At 38.6% G+C, this 20,610-nt stretch overlaps 1 protein-coding gene across 1 annotated transcript in view; it reads right to left on the reverse strand.

Moving 5' to 3' along the window:
- The window catches only part of DDX58 (DExD/H-box helicase 58), a 64,398-nt gene that overhangs the window by 26,973 nt on the left and 16,815 nt on the right, over nucleotides 1-20,610 (reverse strand). The window contains exons 3-13 of the mRNA XM_008061181.2: nucleotides 16,625-16,806; nucleotides 14,925-15,072; nucleotides 13,927-14,049; nucleotides 12,550-12,657; nucleotides 11,994-12,147; nucleotides 11,196-11,454; nucleotides 9,346-9,508; nucleotides 7,517-7,621; nucleotides 4,613-4,770; nucleotides 3,310-3,445; nucleotides 898-1,046 (exon numbers count right to left, since the gene is read on the reverse strand). Coding sequence (XP_008059372.1) covers nucleotides 898-1,046; nucleotides 3,310-3,445; nucleotides 4,613-4,770; nucleotides 7,517-7,621; nucleotides 9,346-9,508; nucleotides 11,196-11,454; nucleotides 11,994-12,147; nucleotides 12,550-12,657; nucleotides 13,927-14,049; nucleotides 14,925-15,072; nucleotides 16,625-16,806 — 1,685 coding nt within the window. The remainder of the gene's footprint in view (nucleotides 1-897; nucleotides 1,047-3,309; nucleotides 3,446-4,612; nucleotides 4,771-7,516; nucleotides 7,622-9,345; nucleotides 9,509-11,195; nucleotides 11,455-11,993; nucleotides 12,148-12,549; nucleotides 12,658-13,926; nucleotides 14,050-14,924; nucleotides 15,073-16,624; nucleotides 16,807-20,610) is intronic.

Consider the following 20,610-nt stretch of genomic DNA (forward strand, 5'->3'; position numbering starts at 1 on the left):
GGTAGTGCATGCTTGTAGTTCCAGCTACTTGGAAGGCTGAGGCAGAAGGATCACCTGAGCCCAACAGGGTGACACTGCGGTGGCTGTGAGTGTGCCACAGCACTCCAGCCTGGGCGACAGAGTGAGACTCCAACTCAAAATAAAAAAAGATAAAGAAAAAGAATTCTCAGAAACTCAACAATAAGATGATAAACAAACCAATTATAAAATGGGTAAAAAATCTGAATAGACACCTCACCAAAGCAGATATAGATAGCTAATAAGTATATGAAAGATGCTCATCCATATTAGTCATTAGTGAAATGCAAATTAAAACCCAAGTGAGATACCATTACATACCCACAGAATTGATAAAATTCAACATTTGAAAAGAAGTACATAAAAGGTGAAGTGCTTGTTCTACAGATATCAAAACTTACAATCAAGATATTGAGGCAGTAGTGTAAGAATAAACAAATAAATAATTAGAACAGAACAGAGAACCCAGAAACAGACCCACACATATATGGATGGACTGCAGAACAGTGGGGAAAGGGCAGTCTTGTCAATGAGTGGTGCTGCATCACTCTGTCATCCACAGCTGGCCAGATGTGGCAGCTCATGCCTGTAATCCCAGCACTTTGAGAGGCCAAGGTAAGAGGATCGCTTGAGAGTAAGAGTTCGAGACCAGTTCTGGGCAACAGAGTGAGACCTCGTCTCTGCAAAAAAGAAAAAAAAAGAAAAACTAGCCAGACGTGGTCCTAACTATTCGGGAAACTGAGACAGGAGTATCACGTGAACCCAGGAGGTGGAGGCTGCAGTGAGGAAAGGATTGTGCCACTGCACTCCAGCCTGGGCAACAGAGTGAGACCTTGCCTTTAAAAAAAAAAAAAAAGGAGAAGGAGAAAGCCAACTTACATCCACAAGTGCTCTGGTTTTCACAAAGAGAATCGTTTTTGTCTCTTGGTTGAAGTGATACTCTTCTTGTAAGACGAAGCAGAGGTCTTCAAGTTTAGGGTTCTCATTGCTGGGATCCCTGGAAATACTTTCTAGTTCCTGCAGCTTTTCTGCAAATAAGGAACGTTTTATAAATGATTTACAAATTCTAAAAATGTAGAGCACTCCGTGATCTTTAGCTAAAGTTCAAACAGTTAATTTCTCAATCTTGGACCAGAATCTTATGAGTGATAACTATTGATTTAAATTGGTACAACTTTTTAGGAAGGCAATTTGGCAATATCTACCAAAACATAAAACTCACATATCCTTTGATCCAATAATTTGAGACAGTTATTTTTAGAAAATTACAGAAGAGATCTTCAAAAATGTTCACTGTACAATTGTTTAACGTATAAAAGAAAAATAGAAAACAACCTAAATGCCCAATAAGAGGGAAGCAGTTCAATAGATCATGAGCTATGCAAGCAATGTTAATATGATGTGGCTATTAAAATTAATAAGGGGGCGGGGTGTGGTGGCTCACGCCTATAATCCCAGCACTTTGGGAGGCTGAGGTGAGAGGATTGCCTGAGCCCACAGGTTCGAGACCAGCCTAGGCAACTTGGCAAGACCTCATCTCTACAATAAATCAAAAACATTAGTCAGGTATGGTGGTGCATGCCTGTAATTTCAGTTACTTGGAAGGCTGAGGCAGAAGGATCCCCTGAGCCCAGCAGGTCGAGGCTGCGGTAGCCGTGAGCGTGCCACTCACTCCAGCTTGGCCGACAGAGTGAGACTCCAACTCAAAACAAAACAAAACAAAGTTAATAAGGGCTCCATGTATATCATGATATGTAAAAACTTCAAAGATATTTTAAAGTTAAAAAAAAATCAAGGTATAGGACAGTGTGTTCAGTATGATCTCATCTTTAAAAACACAAAGTTATAAAACTGTGGTGTGCCACAGCCAGATCATACCAGACCATGACAGCCAACTGTTAAATTAAAGAATTAAGTGAGTCAGTTTTAAATACAGCCATTGTTAAAAATTCAATAAAATAAACTTACAATTCAATGATGTATATTATAAAAAAGTACAAATAGTCAAAACTCATGATTTCCTAATATTTTATAACTTTTAACTATTATTCATGCTCTTAAGGTTATTTACATCTATTGTATGTGTGGTAGAAATTAGAATGATGTGCTTCTGTCCATCCTTTCTAACACTAGTTCAATGACATCATGTTGGTGGCTTAAAATCGACTATGGTGGAAGCATTTACACCATGGAAATAAAAAAACACACACACACACACATTAAAGTGCTTTAATTTATTGCTTTGTTGATAATCTAGACTTATGAGAGTGATTTAAATAGAATAATGCACATTAAATTTAGCTTTTACGTCATGAATAGTACAAAAAAATGAGGAAATAGTCTCCAAGTTTTTGAAAAACTATTATACAATTCATTTAAAAGCTGCTCATCACTACACAAATGAGTGAAGTTTCAACATATGTTTTTGTTGTTTTATTTTTATCTTAATTCTAACATTGATGATAATATATACCACGTGCCGTATCAGAACTGCATTTCTTTGTCAGTTGCAACCCTTGGTTGACTATGGATACAAGAGTTCTGCAAAAATATACTATGAGAATTAATTGGCTATATGGAATCTACAATAAAAAGTATTGTATTTTTATTATTTGCAAATTGTGAGCTATATACATCTTCTATATCAATAAAATTATGATAAACTTAAGTATGTACATATGCATACATTTTTCCCCCAGAAAAATGGTTGTTAAATATTTACCAGAAAACCACTGTTACACGTGTGTATAGTAAATACTTAGGTATAGCCAACAAACTGAAATTATTAGCAATGATTACCTTTGGAAAAAGGAACTCAAGAGAGGGAGAAGGAAAATTAACTTTTTTGTTTAATATCTTTCTATATTTTTTGTTAATCATATGAGGGCTTTGAGATTATGCGCTGTTTTTGTTGTTCTTATATATTAAGTGCATATAAATGGTAGTTTTTTAATACCATTAAAACATTTTTTTGCATTTTTAAAATCTTTATAAAATTGCTAAAAGTTAAACAATAAGAATGCTACTATCTACCAACTATTTGGGAAGTACACTTTGTAAATCCTATTATTTTTCCTTCTTCTGAGTAGGAAATCATATAAGCAACAAAATCTCTCTATAGGTACTAGATCTAACCAAAGTTAAGTAGTCCTACCATTTATAATATCTTCTGACACTCAGGATAACTCCCTGAGCATCACCAAACTTATATACACTAAATACAATACATGTGTGTATTGCCACTCCAATCACTAGACTCCAATGGCTTCCTCCTCTGAAAACACCACCAACCTTCAAATCTCCGAGTAAGATCTTGCTCAATCTCATTGAATCCTGCTGCTCGGACATTGCTAAAGAAGTGTTTCAAGTAATCCAGAGCATCTTTCATTCGTGCGTGTTCATTGATAATGAGGGCATCATTATATTTCTGTTTAAAATAAAAACCGGGTTTAAATATGCTTCCAATGTCTAACATATTCACTGTACTTAAGTTCAATTAGCTGTAGATAAGGAATTCGTTTTAAGACACTTTTCCTTTTAAAGCTATTCCGACTTAGTTTTATTAAGATGAGTGGCCCCCTAACTGTTCTGTGACAAAACCAAATACTGTTTTTAAAAATCCCAATTTGCTAGAAACATTAATTAATTAAATCAACTTCCACATCAACCTGCCTCACAATCCAAATATTCCATTTAATTTCTTTATACACCCGAAGTCATCACTAAACTGTCAATACACATTTCGAAATGAAGGTCCTGGACACCTACACCAAAGTATAATTAAGCCAATTAAAATCCTACGAAGGCAAGCTAATTGAATGCATTTTAAATATTTTCAAGCCGGGCTTAGTGGCTTAGCCTGTAATCCCGCGCCTATGGGAGGCTGAGGTGAGTGGATTGCCTGAGCCTGCGGGTTCGAGACCCGCCTGGGCAACTTGGCGAGACCTCATCTCTACAATAAATCAAAATGAGCCGGGTATGGCAGCGCGTGCCTGTAGTTCCAGCTACTTGGAAGGCTGAGGCGGAAGGATCGCCGGAGCCCAGCAGGTCGAGGCTGCGGTGGCCGGGAGCAGCCACTGCACTCCAGTCTGGGTGACAGAGTGAGACTCCAACTCAAAAGAAAAAAAAAAATTTTTCAAAGGCAGGATAAGCAGAGGTGATGGCTGTCACTGCTGTTCCTTAACTTCTTGGTTAACTAGAAACCCTGGATTTCTAAGCATGGAGATTTACTAAAAGTAAGAAAACAGGCTACAGGAAATAGCAACAGAACCCACTTGTTGAACTTAAGGATAGCTGTCACTGTCACATATCTAGAATAATGTTCTCTCATCATCACCCAATTTTTCTTCAACCATGTCAATTAATGCTGGAGACGTGGCATAGAATCTGTGGCCTCCAATATAAAGTTTCAGAAAGCAAACTAAGACGATGCTGAACAGAACAACCTTTGGAGTTTGCTTCATAAGAACTTTCTGAAAAGGTTCCTAAGCAAGCTCCAGGGGATAGCATGAGAAGTTGGTGTTCTCTCAGCTACCACAGCGCCGCACCCAGTAGGTGCTATGACTAAAATATGCCTTTATAAGGAGGAACATACCCGCAAATGGGAAGTGTACAAAAACAGCGCTTTACAAATCCTGCTTTCTTCATCTTTGTCTGGCATCTTGAACACTGAGCATTCTTTCTGAATTGTGACAATCCATTGTTCATATTTCTGTGTTCCAAATTCCCTATTTTTAATTTGAGACAGGCTTTCTGGAAAAAAAAAAAAGTTTTTCACTGTGCCATATGGTCATTCATTTAAGGTTCCAAACATGCTTCACCCTCTCATTTTCTTTCTTACTCTCTATAAACAGGGTATTCTTCCTGAAATAGTCTAAGTTTTAAGCCACATATCTGTATATGTGTGTACATATGTGTGTGTATACATATATAAATGGTTGTTTTCTGAGTACTATGTGCCAAGAATTAAAATGCCTTGCATTCGTAATTTATTTAATTTTCACAACTCCATGAGGTACAGATTACATTTTACAGATGAGGAAACAGAAGTTTAGAAAAGCTAAATAATTTACCCAAAGTCACACAGCAAGTATGTTGGGAGAGGACAGGAATTCAAAGCCAGTTATGTCAGATGCCCAAGCTCTACTGGCTCTACGAGCTGACAATCAAAGCAGCCCAAAGGTAAAACAGGCGACTGGCAGTACAGAAGATGAACCATCAAGTATTTATTGAATGTAGGTAGGTGTGAAAATAACCTGAGAAATTTGAAAATGAGCAGTTGACAGGATTTGGACTGGTGAAAAGCTAAAGGGAGGATACTTGAGGAGGGAGAAGTAAGAAAGTCAAAATTCAAGTGACTTTTCATCACCATCTCTCCATCCTCCTGCCATTTCCCCAACTCCAACCACATCATTGAGCTCCTGGATAATATGACAATCCCCTCCCTACATATTGCCCTGTTCCCTCCAATCTATTCCCCAGCCAGCAGCTAGAGGGAGCTTCCAAAATCACAGATGAGAAACCATGCTACCCCACTGCGTAAAAGCCTTTTGTGGGGTAGCATGGTCAAACTCCTACCCAGGTCCTATGCTCCTCTTCTGTGATCTGGCCTCTGCTCGTTCCTGATTCTCCTGTCCAGTCACTACCCTACCTGCATTTCACAGAACTAATGGAAGAACCCATGTTCTCTCTAGTTCCTAGTCTTTGTACATGCTGTTCCCTCTGCCTGAAACACATCTCATCACCACCATCCACCCACCCCACCCCCATCTGCCTTATTATTACTTGTTTAATTTTGGCTTTACCATTAGACTGGAAATTCCCTGAGGACAGGGGCTGTGCCTCAGGGTTCATGCTGTATTCCCATCACCCAGCACATTTCCTAGCACTGAGTGAACGGATAAATGGATGCACATGTTCAAGGATTCAGGTAGTGAAGTAAAAGATAAATGTGAGAATGATAAGTAGAACCAGATTGCTCAGGCAAAGCTCACACTGTCAGGTTGGAGAGTTTAAAGATCACCCCGTAGGCAAAGGGTTTTAAGCAGGATTGCAGCAAGATAAAACTGGTATTCGTTAATGAGGAGTTGAATGGAAGAGAGAGTAAAGGGGGCAAATCAGCTAGAAGGCTTATAGAAAAGTTAGAATACATCAACAATGGTAACTGCATAATGAACATTTGCATACCTAATCCTGAATTGTACCCCACATCTTTAAAATTTTTTAAAAAGGGAATGATAATAATCAGACCTAAAACCAAAATAAAAATTAGAATAGAAAATACGCTGTGAAAGAAAAAAAGCAAAATAAGTTCAAGAGGAGGAGAGACAGCATGAGGGGTCTTGCAGACATCACAAATTCAACATCTCCAAAACCTGAAACTCATCTTGTACCTGCCAAACCTGCTACTGGTCCTGGAACCAGGACCTCCCCTACTGGCATATACACAGATGCCCAAGCCAGAGCCTGGGAGGAAGTCACCCTGCTCTCCCCTCTCTCACTCCCACCCAAATTTAGTTAGCCCTTCACTCTCAATACTTCCAGGTGGAAGTATCTCACACACGCCTCCTCCCTTCTCCAATCCATCTCCACTACCTCTGTTTGGTCCTTTTCATTCACTGGGATCCTTATCACATCACTAATCAGTTTTAAATTTTAAGGTTTTTTTGCCACTGATTTTAGGATAAAGTTCAAATCCAGGTTGGCTTACTGGACCCTTCACTGACTGCCCCTGGCCCCTCTTTCTTTAGTCTCACTCCTCTCCACAACTCACAGGTTAGCATGTCATGAAATGCTTGCAGTTCTTAAAACTTACTATGTTCTTTCTTGCCTCTATGCCTGCCACCTTTTCAACCTCATGTGAATCCCTCCTTCTGAACTTGGCTGGTTTCTTCAAGATGTGTCTCAAATATCAGCTCAAAGCTCCCACAAGCCACCCAATGTGTGACTGACCTGCCACATGGAAACTATCCATATGATTCCCATTATTTGACAGTGAGTTTTCCAAGGACAGGAACTAAGTCTTTAATCATAGTATTTTCACTAGCTAACTGAGCACCTGGCACGATAACTATTGATGAATGAATGAATGAATAAAAAGGAGAACCAAATGGATGACTGCACGAAGGGGTTTCAAAAGAAAAAAGAAGCAAAGATCACTCCTAGGTTTGAATCTGAGCCAGCAGGGGAATGATGGCTTCATTCACATAAACAGGGAAGTTAGGGTAGAAAGCTGATTCGGAAGGTCATAAAAGAGATGAACTGCTTTGAATATAGTATTTTGTTTAAGTGTGCATGTCCAGATGAACTTACTTTGGATTTATAAAGAAAAAAGCAAGGGAGAATAAAGGAGGACTCATATATAACCAACACTCAAGAACAACAATCTCTTGATATGTTCTTGACCTAGTATAGTCTGAACTAAAGAGAATGAAAACAGAAAATGGTAAACAATATATGCTATTCCCAAATGGAGAGGATACAAAATATGAGATCTCACCAATGTCTTCATAGATGCTCTTTGCCAGATTTTCTATAGCCCTCATCAGCTGAGACATGATGCATTTAAATTTGTCAGTAGTCCGTGATTCCACTTTCCTGAAAACTAGAACCATCAAAGCAAAGTGAATATTTTTCAGGAAGGACAGAGCATACTTAAGTATCCATGTCCAAACCCTTCTCTGCTTTTGTTACTTCCTCCAGAAAGCCTGAGGTCCTGCACTCAATGATATAACAAATGCTCAAAAACCTCACAATTTCTCCCTATTGCTTCCTGCACTGATTCTAACATCTGTCTTTTATGGTCTGGGTCTAATCCAGCTTCTCTCTCTGGTTTACCTGTTACCTCTGCTCTGACAAGGCTGGTATCCCTCCTGTCCCTGCAAATGCCCCACTCTTTCCCCAAGAGTGTTCACACTGATCCTACCATTTATCATTGTATTCTTTCTGCAGAAACTTATTAATTGCCTACTATATGCCATGCTCTGATTATAGACAGTTAAAAAGAATACAATCCATGCTCCATAGAGGGTTCCTGTGTTCTTAGAGGAGAGAAAGATACAGCGCCAAATAATCCCAGCAGGCTTCTGTAACATAAGTACAGGCAAGGTGCCATGGAGCACAGGGAAAGGAATATTTAATTCTTCCAGCAGAGTCAGTGTTGTAGAATGAATAAGAGAAGAAGAAAGGAAGAAGCAAGAGCAATCATGTACAAAGGACAGAATGGACAAAAGTTTGAGAGAGAAAGCACATGACATGTTTGAGATGCCCAGAAGAATGCCACATGGTTGGTTTACAGGATTTGAGATGAAAAGTTCGGCAGGCCAGAGAAACTGGATCATAAAGAAATTATATGTGGTACCAAAAAGTTGTGATTGGGTACCTTTCAAAATTCCTTATGGGTACCCCCTAAAAGGAGCTGAGCTGTGCCCCTCTCTATTTCATGTGTGTTTGTTCTGTCTTACACTCAGTCATATGCTACTCAGAAAGCAAGGATGAAGTCACTTTTATCTTCTATATCACGCTCTTCTTTACAAAGTTAGTATAATAACAACACCAGTAAACATTTTCAACTGGGTGCAGTGGCTCATACCTGTAACCCAAGCACTTTGGGAGGCCAAGGCAAGAGGATAGCTTTAGGGCAAGAGTTTGAGACCAGCCTAGGCAACATAGCAAGACCTCGTCTCTACAAAAAATTTAAAAATTAGCCAGGTGTGATGGCACAAGCCTGTAGTCCTAGCTACATGAGAGGCTGAGGTGGGAGGATTGCCTGAGCCAAGGAGGTAGAAGCTGTGGTGAGCCATGGTCATGCCACTGCACTCCAGCCTGGGCAACAGAGTGAGACCTCAGCTCAAAAAAAAAAAAGTGCTAGTCAATCATATTTTTAAAATTATATTCTGATCTTTTGAGGGACAATATGATGAATTCAAGTCATTTCATTTCAACTAAAATGATTGGTCACATATCCAAACAGTGGTGACCACAGAAGCATGGAGCACAGGGAACGGCCAGGCCCAGCCCTTGGTTATCGGCACGCTTAGGTTTTCACATCACCTCTTTTGCACTGCTGGCATGTTTATATGAGTTTTTTGGAACCAAACAGTAAGAATGTTTGTTCTCTACAGCCCACTTCTGAGGTCTCTGCATTGCTTGGGGAGAAAGCTCAGTTGGGGAGACAAGTTGGAAATGTGACTATTTCTCAAGTTTGTGGTTAAATATTTTCTACTAAACAGAAAAGGTGTCAAAGTGCAGCATTCCTTCAAATGGCTGTGGATTAGGGATAGCAGAAAGTAGCAAAATCCCAAAGGGCTTTTGGTAAGTACCACTTACACTTCTGGGGCTTATGAACAACTTGCTCCAGTTCCTCCAAATTGTCTTTGACTGTTGCTATCACTGATGCATCAAGAGAAGCACACAGTTTGCAGATATAATCTATGGCTTCCTCTGTGTTTTTGGCATCTCCAACACCCACGGAGGCAGTCAGCCCAATGACCTGTTAGGAGCATTCCAAGTCATTAGACATCTGAGAAATTGCAAGACACTTCCACAAGCCTGCATGTAACCCTTTCCTACTAGAGTAGGGTTTTTGTTTTTATGTTTTACTAATAACTTCAGATAAAGAACAAGAACATTATTATTTTTTTTCCTGACATTCTCTATGACATCGCTAATAGAAAGGTCCCCATTAGGCAAAGCACTGAATATATGCAGAAGTCACAACTCATCAGCATACAAGTGGATACAGGAAAACTTTTCAAGGCAGGGTTTCTTTTTTCTGAGTCCCCCATGGAGTGGAGAACAGTATATTGAAAGGGACTTAAACTAGACACACTTCCATTCCAGTCTCAGTCAAGTCATGCTGGCTGTGTGTCCTTGGACAAGTATTTTCAGCTTTCTATAAAGTTGAGAAACAACAGCTATTTAAAATGGTAGCTGTGTAGATTCAGTGAGATAACACATAAAAAATTTACCTTAATAGTCACCTAATAAATGTTCATTTCTCCCTCCAATAATCACTTAATAATTGTTGAATCATTGACAAGCAAGGAATCGAGTTGACTACCAATTTTATTCAATAGAAAAAAACTACAAGAAATACAATTGCTACAGAAGAGTACTTTTTTTGTCTGTGGGCACCAAACTGAATTTCTTTTAACCTGCACTTCCTAAGTTAGCAATTATTAGAGCTGGAAAACTTTACATAAATGTACAGAGTAGTATACAATAAATTCATGGTTTCCAACCCCATGTGGGCCACCAATATGACCAAGAAATCCTTCAGCGAATTCCTCTCGGTTTTCCCTCCCATTTCAAATCCTCTTCACCCTCCCCAAGCTCCCTTCCCCATTCCCATATTGATGACTTTAAGCAAATGATCCCTACCTCTCCTACACTCAAGAGAAAAGAGACATTATACATCAGGGATTCCCTTCCCTTCCTGCCCCATCTGAGAACTATTCTATGAATTGGCTCTTCCCCTCTCCTCTTCTCTGATGACACTAAAAATGCTGTTCCATCTTCTCTCCCATACTAATCCATCTGCTCACCCCATGCCCTCTAGTCTCTCTGGGCACCTTCTTCTCTCAACCATTTGCTCTCTGCCATCCTGCCTCACCTGCTGCTATTCCCTACCTCACACTCTTCACTCAGGTACTATTGAAGAGCTTCAAGATTCTTGAGCACACCATGTTCTTTCACACCTCTGTGCCTCTGGACACAGTGCCCTCTTACTGAAACCATCTAGCTATGGCAAACTCCTGTAAGTTTTTACCTAACCTAACTTCTCTTAGGTCTTGCCTTACTTCCAGAGCACACTTAGGAGTGTTTTACTTAATGTTCCAACTGCATCTTCTACCCATCTCCATAGCAAGCCATCATGATAGGATGTGACATAATTCTTACATATCTGGATCTTTGAGAAACTTAGGTTGCTTGAGGACAAAGAGGATATCCTTTTATATTTGTAACTCCAGTGTCCAGCACATCACATGGCTCAAGGAGGCACATAATACATATTTGTTAAGTGAACAAATGAGTGAATGAATCAAAATTAATCAATGAGTTATACAATATAGACTTAGAACCTGAGAAGTACATCCTCAATGTGACCATAAGAGTAAGTAAATAGGATTTAGGAAGATTATGACTCTTCCAAGGAATTCATCTGACTTTGGGGATACCTGAGGCAGCGGGCCTGAAGATCCTCCAAGTTTCTGATCTAGATAATGAAACATGATCATATTATATGGATGTTGTTTACTGGTGTTATGGCACTCATCAAATATCATCAAAGTAAAGATAGACAGTGATGGAATTGTTCCATTTTTAAGGTTGTTTACAAGAATCTGTGGAGTTAAAATGATGATGTCATTGTTCTCTACCATCTGTTTCACTGGGATATTCTCAGTTGTTGCTCCAGAAATGCCTGTAACTTTGTACCTGGGAAATAACAAAAATTCCCTATTACCAGTCACAACATGAATAAGGAACCACAAAGATGAAATGCTAGATCATTAATTGATTGAGCTCTCCCTAAGTCCAAAAGGAATATAGCAGTACACCAGTTAAGTTCTTAGTACAGAGCCTGACACATGGTAAGTGATCAGTAAATGCAAGTGAGTTATAATTTACAGTAGCATATATTAATTCTTTCAAGTCACTAAGAGAGGAGAATACTTAAAGAGTGATATTAAATAAGTTATAAAATAATTAAAGAAGTTAAATGTGTCATTTAAATATCAGACTTATCCCTTGAATCATTTGCTTACTGTACAAGAGCAAACCAGGAAAGTTTAGGATTTCTGGTGTATCTAACAAAAAGAATCCATGAAGGAATGAATCCTTGAAGGAATTACCTCTAGATTATATAAAAGGTGAATCTATTACAAATTATTTTAATTGTGGCTTATCAAAAACAAAACAGAAAACACATCAATTACATGAAGACACAGAAAAATAGATTGGACAATTATACCTACCCAAGTCTTTCAAAATATTTTGAGAACACAGATTTCTGCTGCTCATATACTGGAATCTGATTAGCAAAAAAGACAACTTTTCCCTTTTGCCCTTGTGGAAAATTGTTGAAGTGATGTTCACATATAAGAAGTGAAACAAAGGTTTTTCCACAACCTTTTAACATAAAAGGAAAAAAGAAAACATGTAACTAATATTATATTAGATATTTTATAGAAAGATATTTCTTTTTGGTCTTTCTAATATCACCATGCTTACTAGTAAATTGATAATTTAGATAGGTTGACAATTACAGAGTTTATGCTATATTTAAGAAAATCTCAAACTACTCCCTAAACAACGTGCAAGCTGCCTGGACCCTAAAGCAAGCTAAAAGAAAGCGTTTTCCTTTCCCTTATCATGTGCCTTAAATGCATTAAGATTATATTAAAAGGATAGTTCTCCCAATAGACAATGGAACAAGTAAAGAACTGAAACTTGCCCATTCTGTCCCAGTATTCAATAAAAGAAAAAAGGAAGCCAACAGAAAAACTACATAAGTAACAGCAATTGGCTTACCAGTAGGAGCACATATTATTGTGTTTTTTCCTTCCTTAGCAGGCAAAGCAAGCTCTAGTTGATAATTTCTTGGCTTAAATGGGCTGTGCCAGCTAGTATGAGATTCTTCTGTAATAAAAAAGGAACAAAATTACCGAATAGTTACTGTTCTGAGGAATCATAGTAAAAGCCATAGTCCAATGTACACAAATTCCAACTCTAGCAAGAAGGCCTCATTAGAGAAAGTTTAGAATTTGGTGTCTTGTTAACCATTCCAGCTTCTCCCTAATTTGAATTACAGATTTCTCTCAGTGATGAAGTATTGATGGCAAGAAGGAAAAAAAAATTATTTAACAACCAAGGAAGCCTGATGAAGAGAAACTAAAACAAGAATAGCCCAATTCAGGGTAAGACAAAATGGCCAGAAATGCTACATGGAACAAAACAATAACAAATCCTCCCAAGATCTTTGGGGAAAAAAACAAACTGTTAATATTGGGTTCTTAAAGCAATTGTTTATTAAGGAGCAGCCATGCATTGTAATACTTCAGGCTCTCACATGGTATTTGCTCTCAACACAACTAGAAGTTTCAAAAAATAATCAGAGGCTTTATCTCAATAATAGTGCACTGCTGGGCAGACAGCACAGGCTGGATCTCAGTTCCTACTCAATCTCTCAGCCAGGTTCATCTGTGCCATTCACTGACTATTAACTCGCATGGCAGCTTGAGATCTTAAAAGGAAACTGAGCAAGCGACTCACAAATAATAGAAGGGTTTCTTTAGAAAGCAAGACTGACTTGGGATTTCATGACACTGAGTTTCAGAGAGGACTCTACTTGTGTTTCCAATGTAGATATGCACATACTTTCTTAGTGGTAAAAGAAGAAGTTAGTAGAAGAGGAGCTATAGAAAGAGAGAATGGCATTTCTAATTACAGAAAAATGATCTATTTTATCATAAATTCTCTTTTCATTCTTAATTTTCCTTAGAAACCTTTTCACAGCCAGGCTCAGTGGTTCAGCCTGTAATTCCAGTACTTTGGGAGGACGAGGCAAGTGGATTGCCTGAGCCTGCAGGTTCGAGACCAGCCCAAGCAACTTGGCAAGAGCTTCTCTCTATAATAAATCAAAAATTAGCCGGGCGTGGTAGCACACACCTGTAGTTCCAGCTACTTGGAAGGCTGAGGCAGAAGGATCACCGGAGCCTAGCAGGTCGACGCTGGGGTGGCTGTGAGTGTGCCACTGCATACCAGCCTGGGCAATGGAGTGAGACCCCAACTCAAAAAAAAAAAAAGAAACCTTTTCACAAGACCATGACTTTTAGCATTGCCTAACATATCCTCCTACAACATACCTGAAGAGTACCATTATGGAAAAAGACAAACACTGTCAGGTACCTGAAGGCAGACATGAATTTTGACTGAGATTCTGGTATTCTGGATCTTCCTGGTAGAAAATTTGTACTTCAGAGGTTTCCAACCTTTCATCTTCAAGGTCTTTCATTTCAGCATCTTTTATATCTTTATGAGACCAAAAAAACAGCTTACAATCGCAACATAATCTGAGTATAGTTTTGAAGATGAAAACCCCACAAAAAAGGCTATAAAACTAAAATTGTAAACTTCCATTAAGATTTCTCACCACCCCCTTTCACCTTTTAAAACAAAAGAATTATTTTGAGTTTAAAGCCTCAGTTTGGAGTTTGAACTCCAATATCATTTAGGACTATATTCCTCTAAGTGTGAAACATGTTGCCCTTACTGAGCCAAAACCTGCATTTTAACAAGACCTCCGAGGGATTCATATGCACAATAAAGAAGAGAAGCATGATTTAGCAGATATTCATGTCTTCCATTTCTGACTGACTCCTGACTCAAGAAATCAGATGTGTATTCATATAGTTTCTGGAACAACTTATGCTCTATGGACGTCTAGGCAAAGCTAAAACCAGACATTCAGATGTTTACCAAATTCAGCCTTTAAAGCAATGCTCTGAGACGTTAGTTTCAAGATGCCAAATGATGGCTTGGCACTTAATCACAACCAACTCTTCTTCTTTGACCCCATTCTGGTTCAGTTCCAGATAGCTTCCTGGTGACAGAACCAGGCAACGTCTATCATTTTGCTTCCCCCATATTCTTTGGGCCAGATGGGCTAATTCTGGCAGGGTCTTTATTTAGGGATTACATGCAACCAAACTAATTCCCCAGGCAAGTAGCTACTTCCCTCCTAGAATCCACCTTCATGCTGGTCTCGCACTAGAGATGTAGCCCTGTGACAGAAAGTAAAGGACAGGCAGGGATGAGGGAAGTCCTAAGTGGAGCACAAGGAGAGCACAACATCCTCTCAGACCCTCTCCCTTCACTCTTCAGGGCTCTTGCTTGGAATGTCCTACCTTTTCCCACAATCCACAGTTCACTGAACCTGCTTTCTTCTTTCTCCAAAGCAAATGTCAAAGTTTTGGGCCAGTTCTCCTTGTCTGATCTGAGAAGGCATTCCACCATTTTCTCTGCACCTGCCATTGTCCCTTTATTGGAGCAAACCTAAGCAAGGGAACTGCAGTTTATTGATCGATAATTTCTAAAGTTTTCCCTTTATCCATTTCTACTGAAGAAATGACAGTTCATGTATTACCCAATTTATAATCATTGTACATTATGGTTCAGTGGGTCTTATTCATTACTATTTTTGCCCCATCCAACACAGTCTTTTAAGAATCTCTTTCCAGGCCGGGCTCGGTGGCTCAGCATGTAATCCCAGCACTCTGGGAGGCCAAGGCGAGTGGACTGCCTGAGCCTGCGGGTTCGAGACCAGCCTGGGCAACTTGGCAAGACCTCGTCTCTGCAATAAAATAAAAAATAGCCAGGCATGGTAGCATGCACCTGTAGTTCCAGCTACTTGGAAGGCTGAGGCGGAAGGATCACTGGAGCCCAGCAGGTCGATGCTGGGGTGGCCATGAGCTTGCTACTGCTCTCCAGCCTAGGCAATGGAGTGAGACACCAACCAAAAAAAAGAAGAAAAAAGATACTTTTTCCTTCATCTTTGTCCTTTACATATAATGTCATTATGCCAAGCCAAGCCTTCTTACCTCCTATCCTCACTGGCAATATTAGGAAAATAAGAAATTCATTTAACAACCATACACAATATAAGTATACTGGCATACAGTAATATTTGGAAGCATATGCCAAATTATTAACAAATTTTTTTTCAGGGACTTACATGACTTTATTAATAATAATTACTAAAATTTATTATGTATGTATTATTACATGCCAGGCATATATGATCACTTTACAAATATTACCTCATTTAACACATAAAAATACTGTACCATGTTAATAAGTCACTATTATTCCCATTTGATGCATAAAGAAACAGATATTTAGAGAAGCTAAGGAACTTGCCCAAGACTGCACTACTAGTAAATGATTGAGCTGGGATTCTAATAAAACTTATTTGTGTCCAGAACCTAAACACTTAATTGCTAGAACTATAGATTTTTAGGTTGGGCATGGAGGTTCATGGTCCAGCATTTTGGGAGGCCAAAGCAGGAGGATCACTTGAGCCCAGGGGTTTCAGACCAGTCTGGGCAACATAGTAAGACCTCATCTCTACAAAAAATGTCCTAAAAAGTTAGCTGGGCATGGTGATACATGCCTGTAGACCCAGCTACTTGGGAAGTCAAGCCAGGAGAATCACTTGAGCCCAGGAGATCAAGGCTGCAGTGAGCTAGGATGATGCCACTGCACAGCAGCCTGGGTGATGGAGAACCTGTCTCAAAAAAAAAAGTATCTGTAGTCTTTTCTCTTTTTATTTGCTGAAGTGTTCGATTTTACTTAAATTTGCATAAAACAATACTCACAAAATACAGTAATTTTAACTGAAAGTAGGACAAACTTGAAAAAAATGTGTGCCATAAAAATTACTCAGTTAACATTAAAAGTACAATTCTAGGTAATTATGCCTTAGATTTTAAAACTTTTGTGGGTTTCAATGATCTCTCTCAGGTCTAAAACAATAGACAAAGCAGAAGACATTTCCCACATTCAAATTATTTCCCCCAGATTTAGCATTTTATATTAATTAACTTGCCTGTACAATTTCTTCACATTCCTGCTTAATTAAACATTCAGATATTTCAGGAAGGATATCTTCTGGATTAATTCTGGTTTTAAATTCTGGTTGCAAACGCTTTAAAAGTAATCTATACTCCTCCAACTTTTCAATTTTTTGGAAATCCCAACTTTCTATGGCTTCATAAAGTCCAGAATAACCTGAAAAGAAGGAAGAAAATGAAGATTTTTATGAGACCAACTAAAAAATACTTTGAGATTAAGACTAATTAATTAATTTGTGTTTGTATGGTGACAGAACTCAAGAAATATCTATGAGATACCCCAGCTATAACGATTGTTCAGAAAGAAAGCAGCATTTATTTTAGTCACCCAACATTTTAGGTTTTCTAGCAATATTTATATATCTCTTGGGAAAAGTACGAAGTCTTACAGTTGGTCTTAGAATAAAACCTTATGAACTTTAGCTGCAACCTTTGATTTGTCTTTAAATAAGTCAAAGTCCTCACATTTATTAAATATCTTCAGTGGAAAGCAGCAATGAAGGCAAAAAAGAAATACAAATCTTAATTTATGCCCCTAAGAAACTTTCTTTGACATTTTTACAAACAAAGTATATTAAGTAAATAGGAAATTTGAGAAGGAAAAATAATTTAAAGCTGTAGTAATTTTTAAATGTTTCATTCTGCTGGGCAATGGTAGGCCAAGATGGGAGGATTGCTTGAGCCCAGGAGTTTGAGACCAGCTGGGCAACATAGCAAGACATCATCTCTACAAAAAAATCAAAACATTAGCCAAGCATAGTGGTACCCAGCTCCTCGGGAGGCAGAGGTGGAAGGATTGCCTGAGCCCAGGACGTCAAGGCTGCAGTGAGTGGTGATCATGCCACTGCACTCCAGCCTGGGAGACACAGTGAGCTGCTGACTCTAAATAAATGAATGAATGAAAAAATAAAACATCTCACTCTAAGTTCCTATCAAAATCACTTAAATGTCTTAAATGTCTGAATTTAAGACTCACACTCTTTTCATTAGGCTAGGATGAGAATGGGGTTTATTCCTAAGCTTTTACATGCAGAAATGGCTCAGAGGGCTGGGAAAACCCCTGAATTCTGTTAAGAGAATCTCAATTTGATACCTGTCTTGCATTGTCCTTTCTGTATATGGGTATGAAATGAAACAAACAAAAATACAAGAAATGCATTAGAGATGACAGTCAGCAAAAGAAAGGTAGTGTTTGCTTTAACATCATGTTAGTTTAATAAATATATGTTAAACATGATGGTAATAAAGGATGCCCTAGTATCAGTAGAATTTTTTTCCTGTAGCATTGGCAAATTGTCCTTAATTTGTCCATTTTTAAATCATTCTACTACAATGAAGATAATATGATAACTGCTATGTTTTCTTTAGTGCCTCATATAGGTACTGTGCTAAGTTCTTTATATATGTCCTCTCGTTCATTGTTTACAACACTGAGAGAATATTTTTCTTTTGCTTCTTTGACAAAAAAATAAACTGAAGCATCAGAGAGGCAGAGTAATTGGCTAAAATTCCTGGATAGTAAGTGGCTGAATTGGTATTGGAATCCAATGTCTGACTCATATTCTGATGTTATCAGTGAAGTGAGTTATCCCAAAACAGAAACTCCTTCAGAAAACCCAGGTTCTGGTTCCAGCTTTATAAACAATTAATGTATGATCTTGAGCAAATCACCTACTCCTCTCCAGGTGTTGGTTCCCCCTGTACAGAAGAAGGGAGGTTGGATTACATGGATTCTATGTCTTTCATCTGTAGAAGAGACTGACTCTGTATGCTATAAATGGTAGAGACCAAAGAACACATTAACGATCTAAAAGCAGAAATGTAAAAATTACACGATAGTTGATGCACATAACAAGATTTGCCACATATATAATAAAGAGGATAAAATATGTTAATCCACTAAAATTTAAGAACTAAAATATTCCAATACTTGTGTATGTCTTGTTTTTTCTCATCCCTGTCTCCCTGCCAAAAATATGGCTATCCTGTATTTGATGTATCATCCCTTGATTTTTTTTCATTACTTATGTGGTATATATTTGATTCCCTAAACAATATATGTTTAGTTTAGCTTGTTTGGAACTTTATAAACATTATATCCTATAATATGTAAGTTTATTTGACTTTTATTTTTTTAAAAGATGGGGTCTCACTCTGTCACCCAGGCTGGAGTACAGTAGTGTCATCTTAGCTCAACGTGGCCTCAAACTCCTGGCCTCAAGCGATCCTCCAGCCTCAGTTTCCTGATGACATTTTAAACATTTAATATTACATTTCTTTTTTTTCTTTTTGAGTTGAAGTCTCACTCTGTCACTCAGACTGGAGTGCAGTGGCATGCCCCTGACCACCGCAGCCTCGACTGGCCAGGCTCCAGGGATCTTTCCGCTTCAGCCTTCAAGTAGCTGGAATTACAGGCGTGCGCTACCACGCCTGGCTCATTTTTTGATTTATTGTAGAGATGAGGTCTAGCCAAGTTGCCCAGGTGGGTCTCGACCCACGGGCTCAGGCAATCCACTCACCTCAGCCTCCCAAAGCGCAGGATTACAGGCTGAGCCACCAAGCCTGGCCTAATATTACATTTCTAAGACTCACCTGAGCTGTTGTCTATAGCTGTGTTCACACATTTTCTTTTCTTTTTTTTTTTTTTTGAGTTGGAGTCTCACTCTGTCGCCCAGACTGGAATGCAGTGGCCGCTCCCGGCCACCGCAGCCTCGACCTGCTAGGCTCCGGCGATCCTTCCACCTCAGCCTTCCAAGTAGCCGGAATTACAGGCGCATGCTACCACGCCTGGCTAATTTTTTATTTATTGTAGAGATGAGGTCTCGCCAAATTGCCCAGGCGGGTCTCGAACCTGCGGGCTCAGGCAATCCACTCACCTCAGCCTCCCAAAGCACGGGTTACAGGCTGAGCCACCGAGCCCGGCTTGTTCACACATTTTCATTGTAGTATAATTAACCATTGTATAAATATTATAAAATTTATTTACCCATCTCCTCTTGAAGAATATTGGGGTTGCCTCCAGTTTTGTTTGCTTGCTTGTTTTTGTTATTATTAATACAAACAATTACACTATGAACACTCATGTATGTATACGTTGGAATACATATATGCATATGAGCTTTTCTAGGGCACAAACTTAAGAGTGAAACTGTTGGATAGAAAGATACCTGAGAGTTGAACTCTAAAGATGACACCAAATTATTTTTCAAATTAGTTCTATCAATTTATACTCCATACTGTGATATTTAAGATTTCCACTAAATATCCTCTTCATACCATAAGTTTGTCTATCTAGTAGCTACAAAAACATTATCTTATTGTGTTCCTAATTTACAATTCCCAAATTGTCAATTGGGCAGAGAATCTTTCCATATACTTATTCAACTTTCACGTTTCCTGTTCTTTGAAATGTCTGTTCCCATCTTTTGCTCTATGGGTGTTTTCTTTTTCCAATTAATCTTAAAACCTTTTAAATATATTCTGGAAATTCATCCTCTGGTGATGATATATTTTGCAAATATTCTTTCCCAGTTTGTAACTTTTTTTTTCACTTTCTTTATAGTGTCTTTTTGACAAACAGATGTTCTTAATTTTAATCTCATCTGTGAAAGAAAAAGCAAAATAAAACTTTATCTGAGGAAGGTGAACCCTTTTAAATTATCAGGCCCAGAGAAGCATTTAAAATGTAACAGCAGTCACATGTCACTCTCTCTTGAGCTAATAATTAACTGCTCCAGGCAACTTGCTCTGAGGCCTCTAGACTAACTGATGCTAAGTAGCCATAAAATGCCATACACCCTACAGCTCAACAAAGTATAGCATCACTAACCAATGTTATTTCTGTGAACCAATGAGAATTTCTGATAAACAACTTTTGAAACTGACCTCTCTCCTGACTCTTCCTTTTTCCTTTAAAAACTTGAGCTGAAGTCAGGAAGATGGCAGCTGAGCCAGTCAGATT

This window comes from Carlito syrichta, unplaced genomic scaffold (genome assembly GCF_000164805.1).
Source record: "Carlito syrichta isolate Samal-C Ts95f unplaced genomic scaffold, Tarsius_syrichta-2.0.1 Scaffold305136, whole genome shotgun sequence".
Taxonomy (NCBI): Eukaryota; Metazoa; Chordata; class Mammalia; order Primates; family Tarsiidae; genus Carlito; species Carlito syrichta.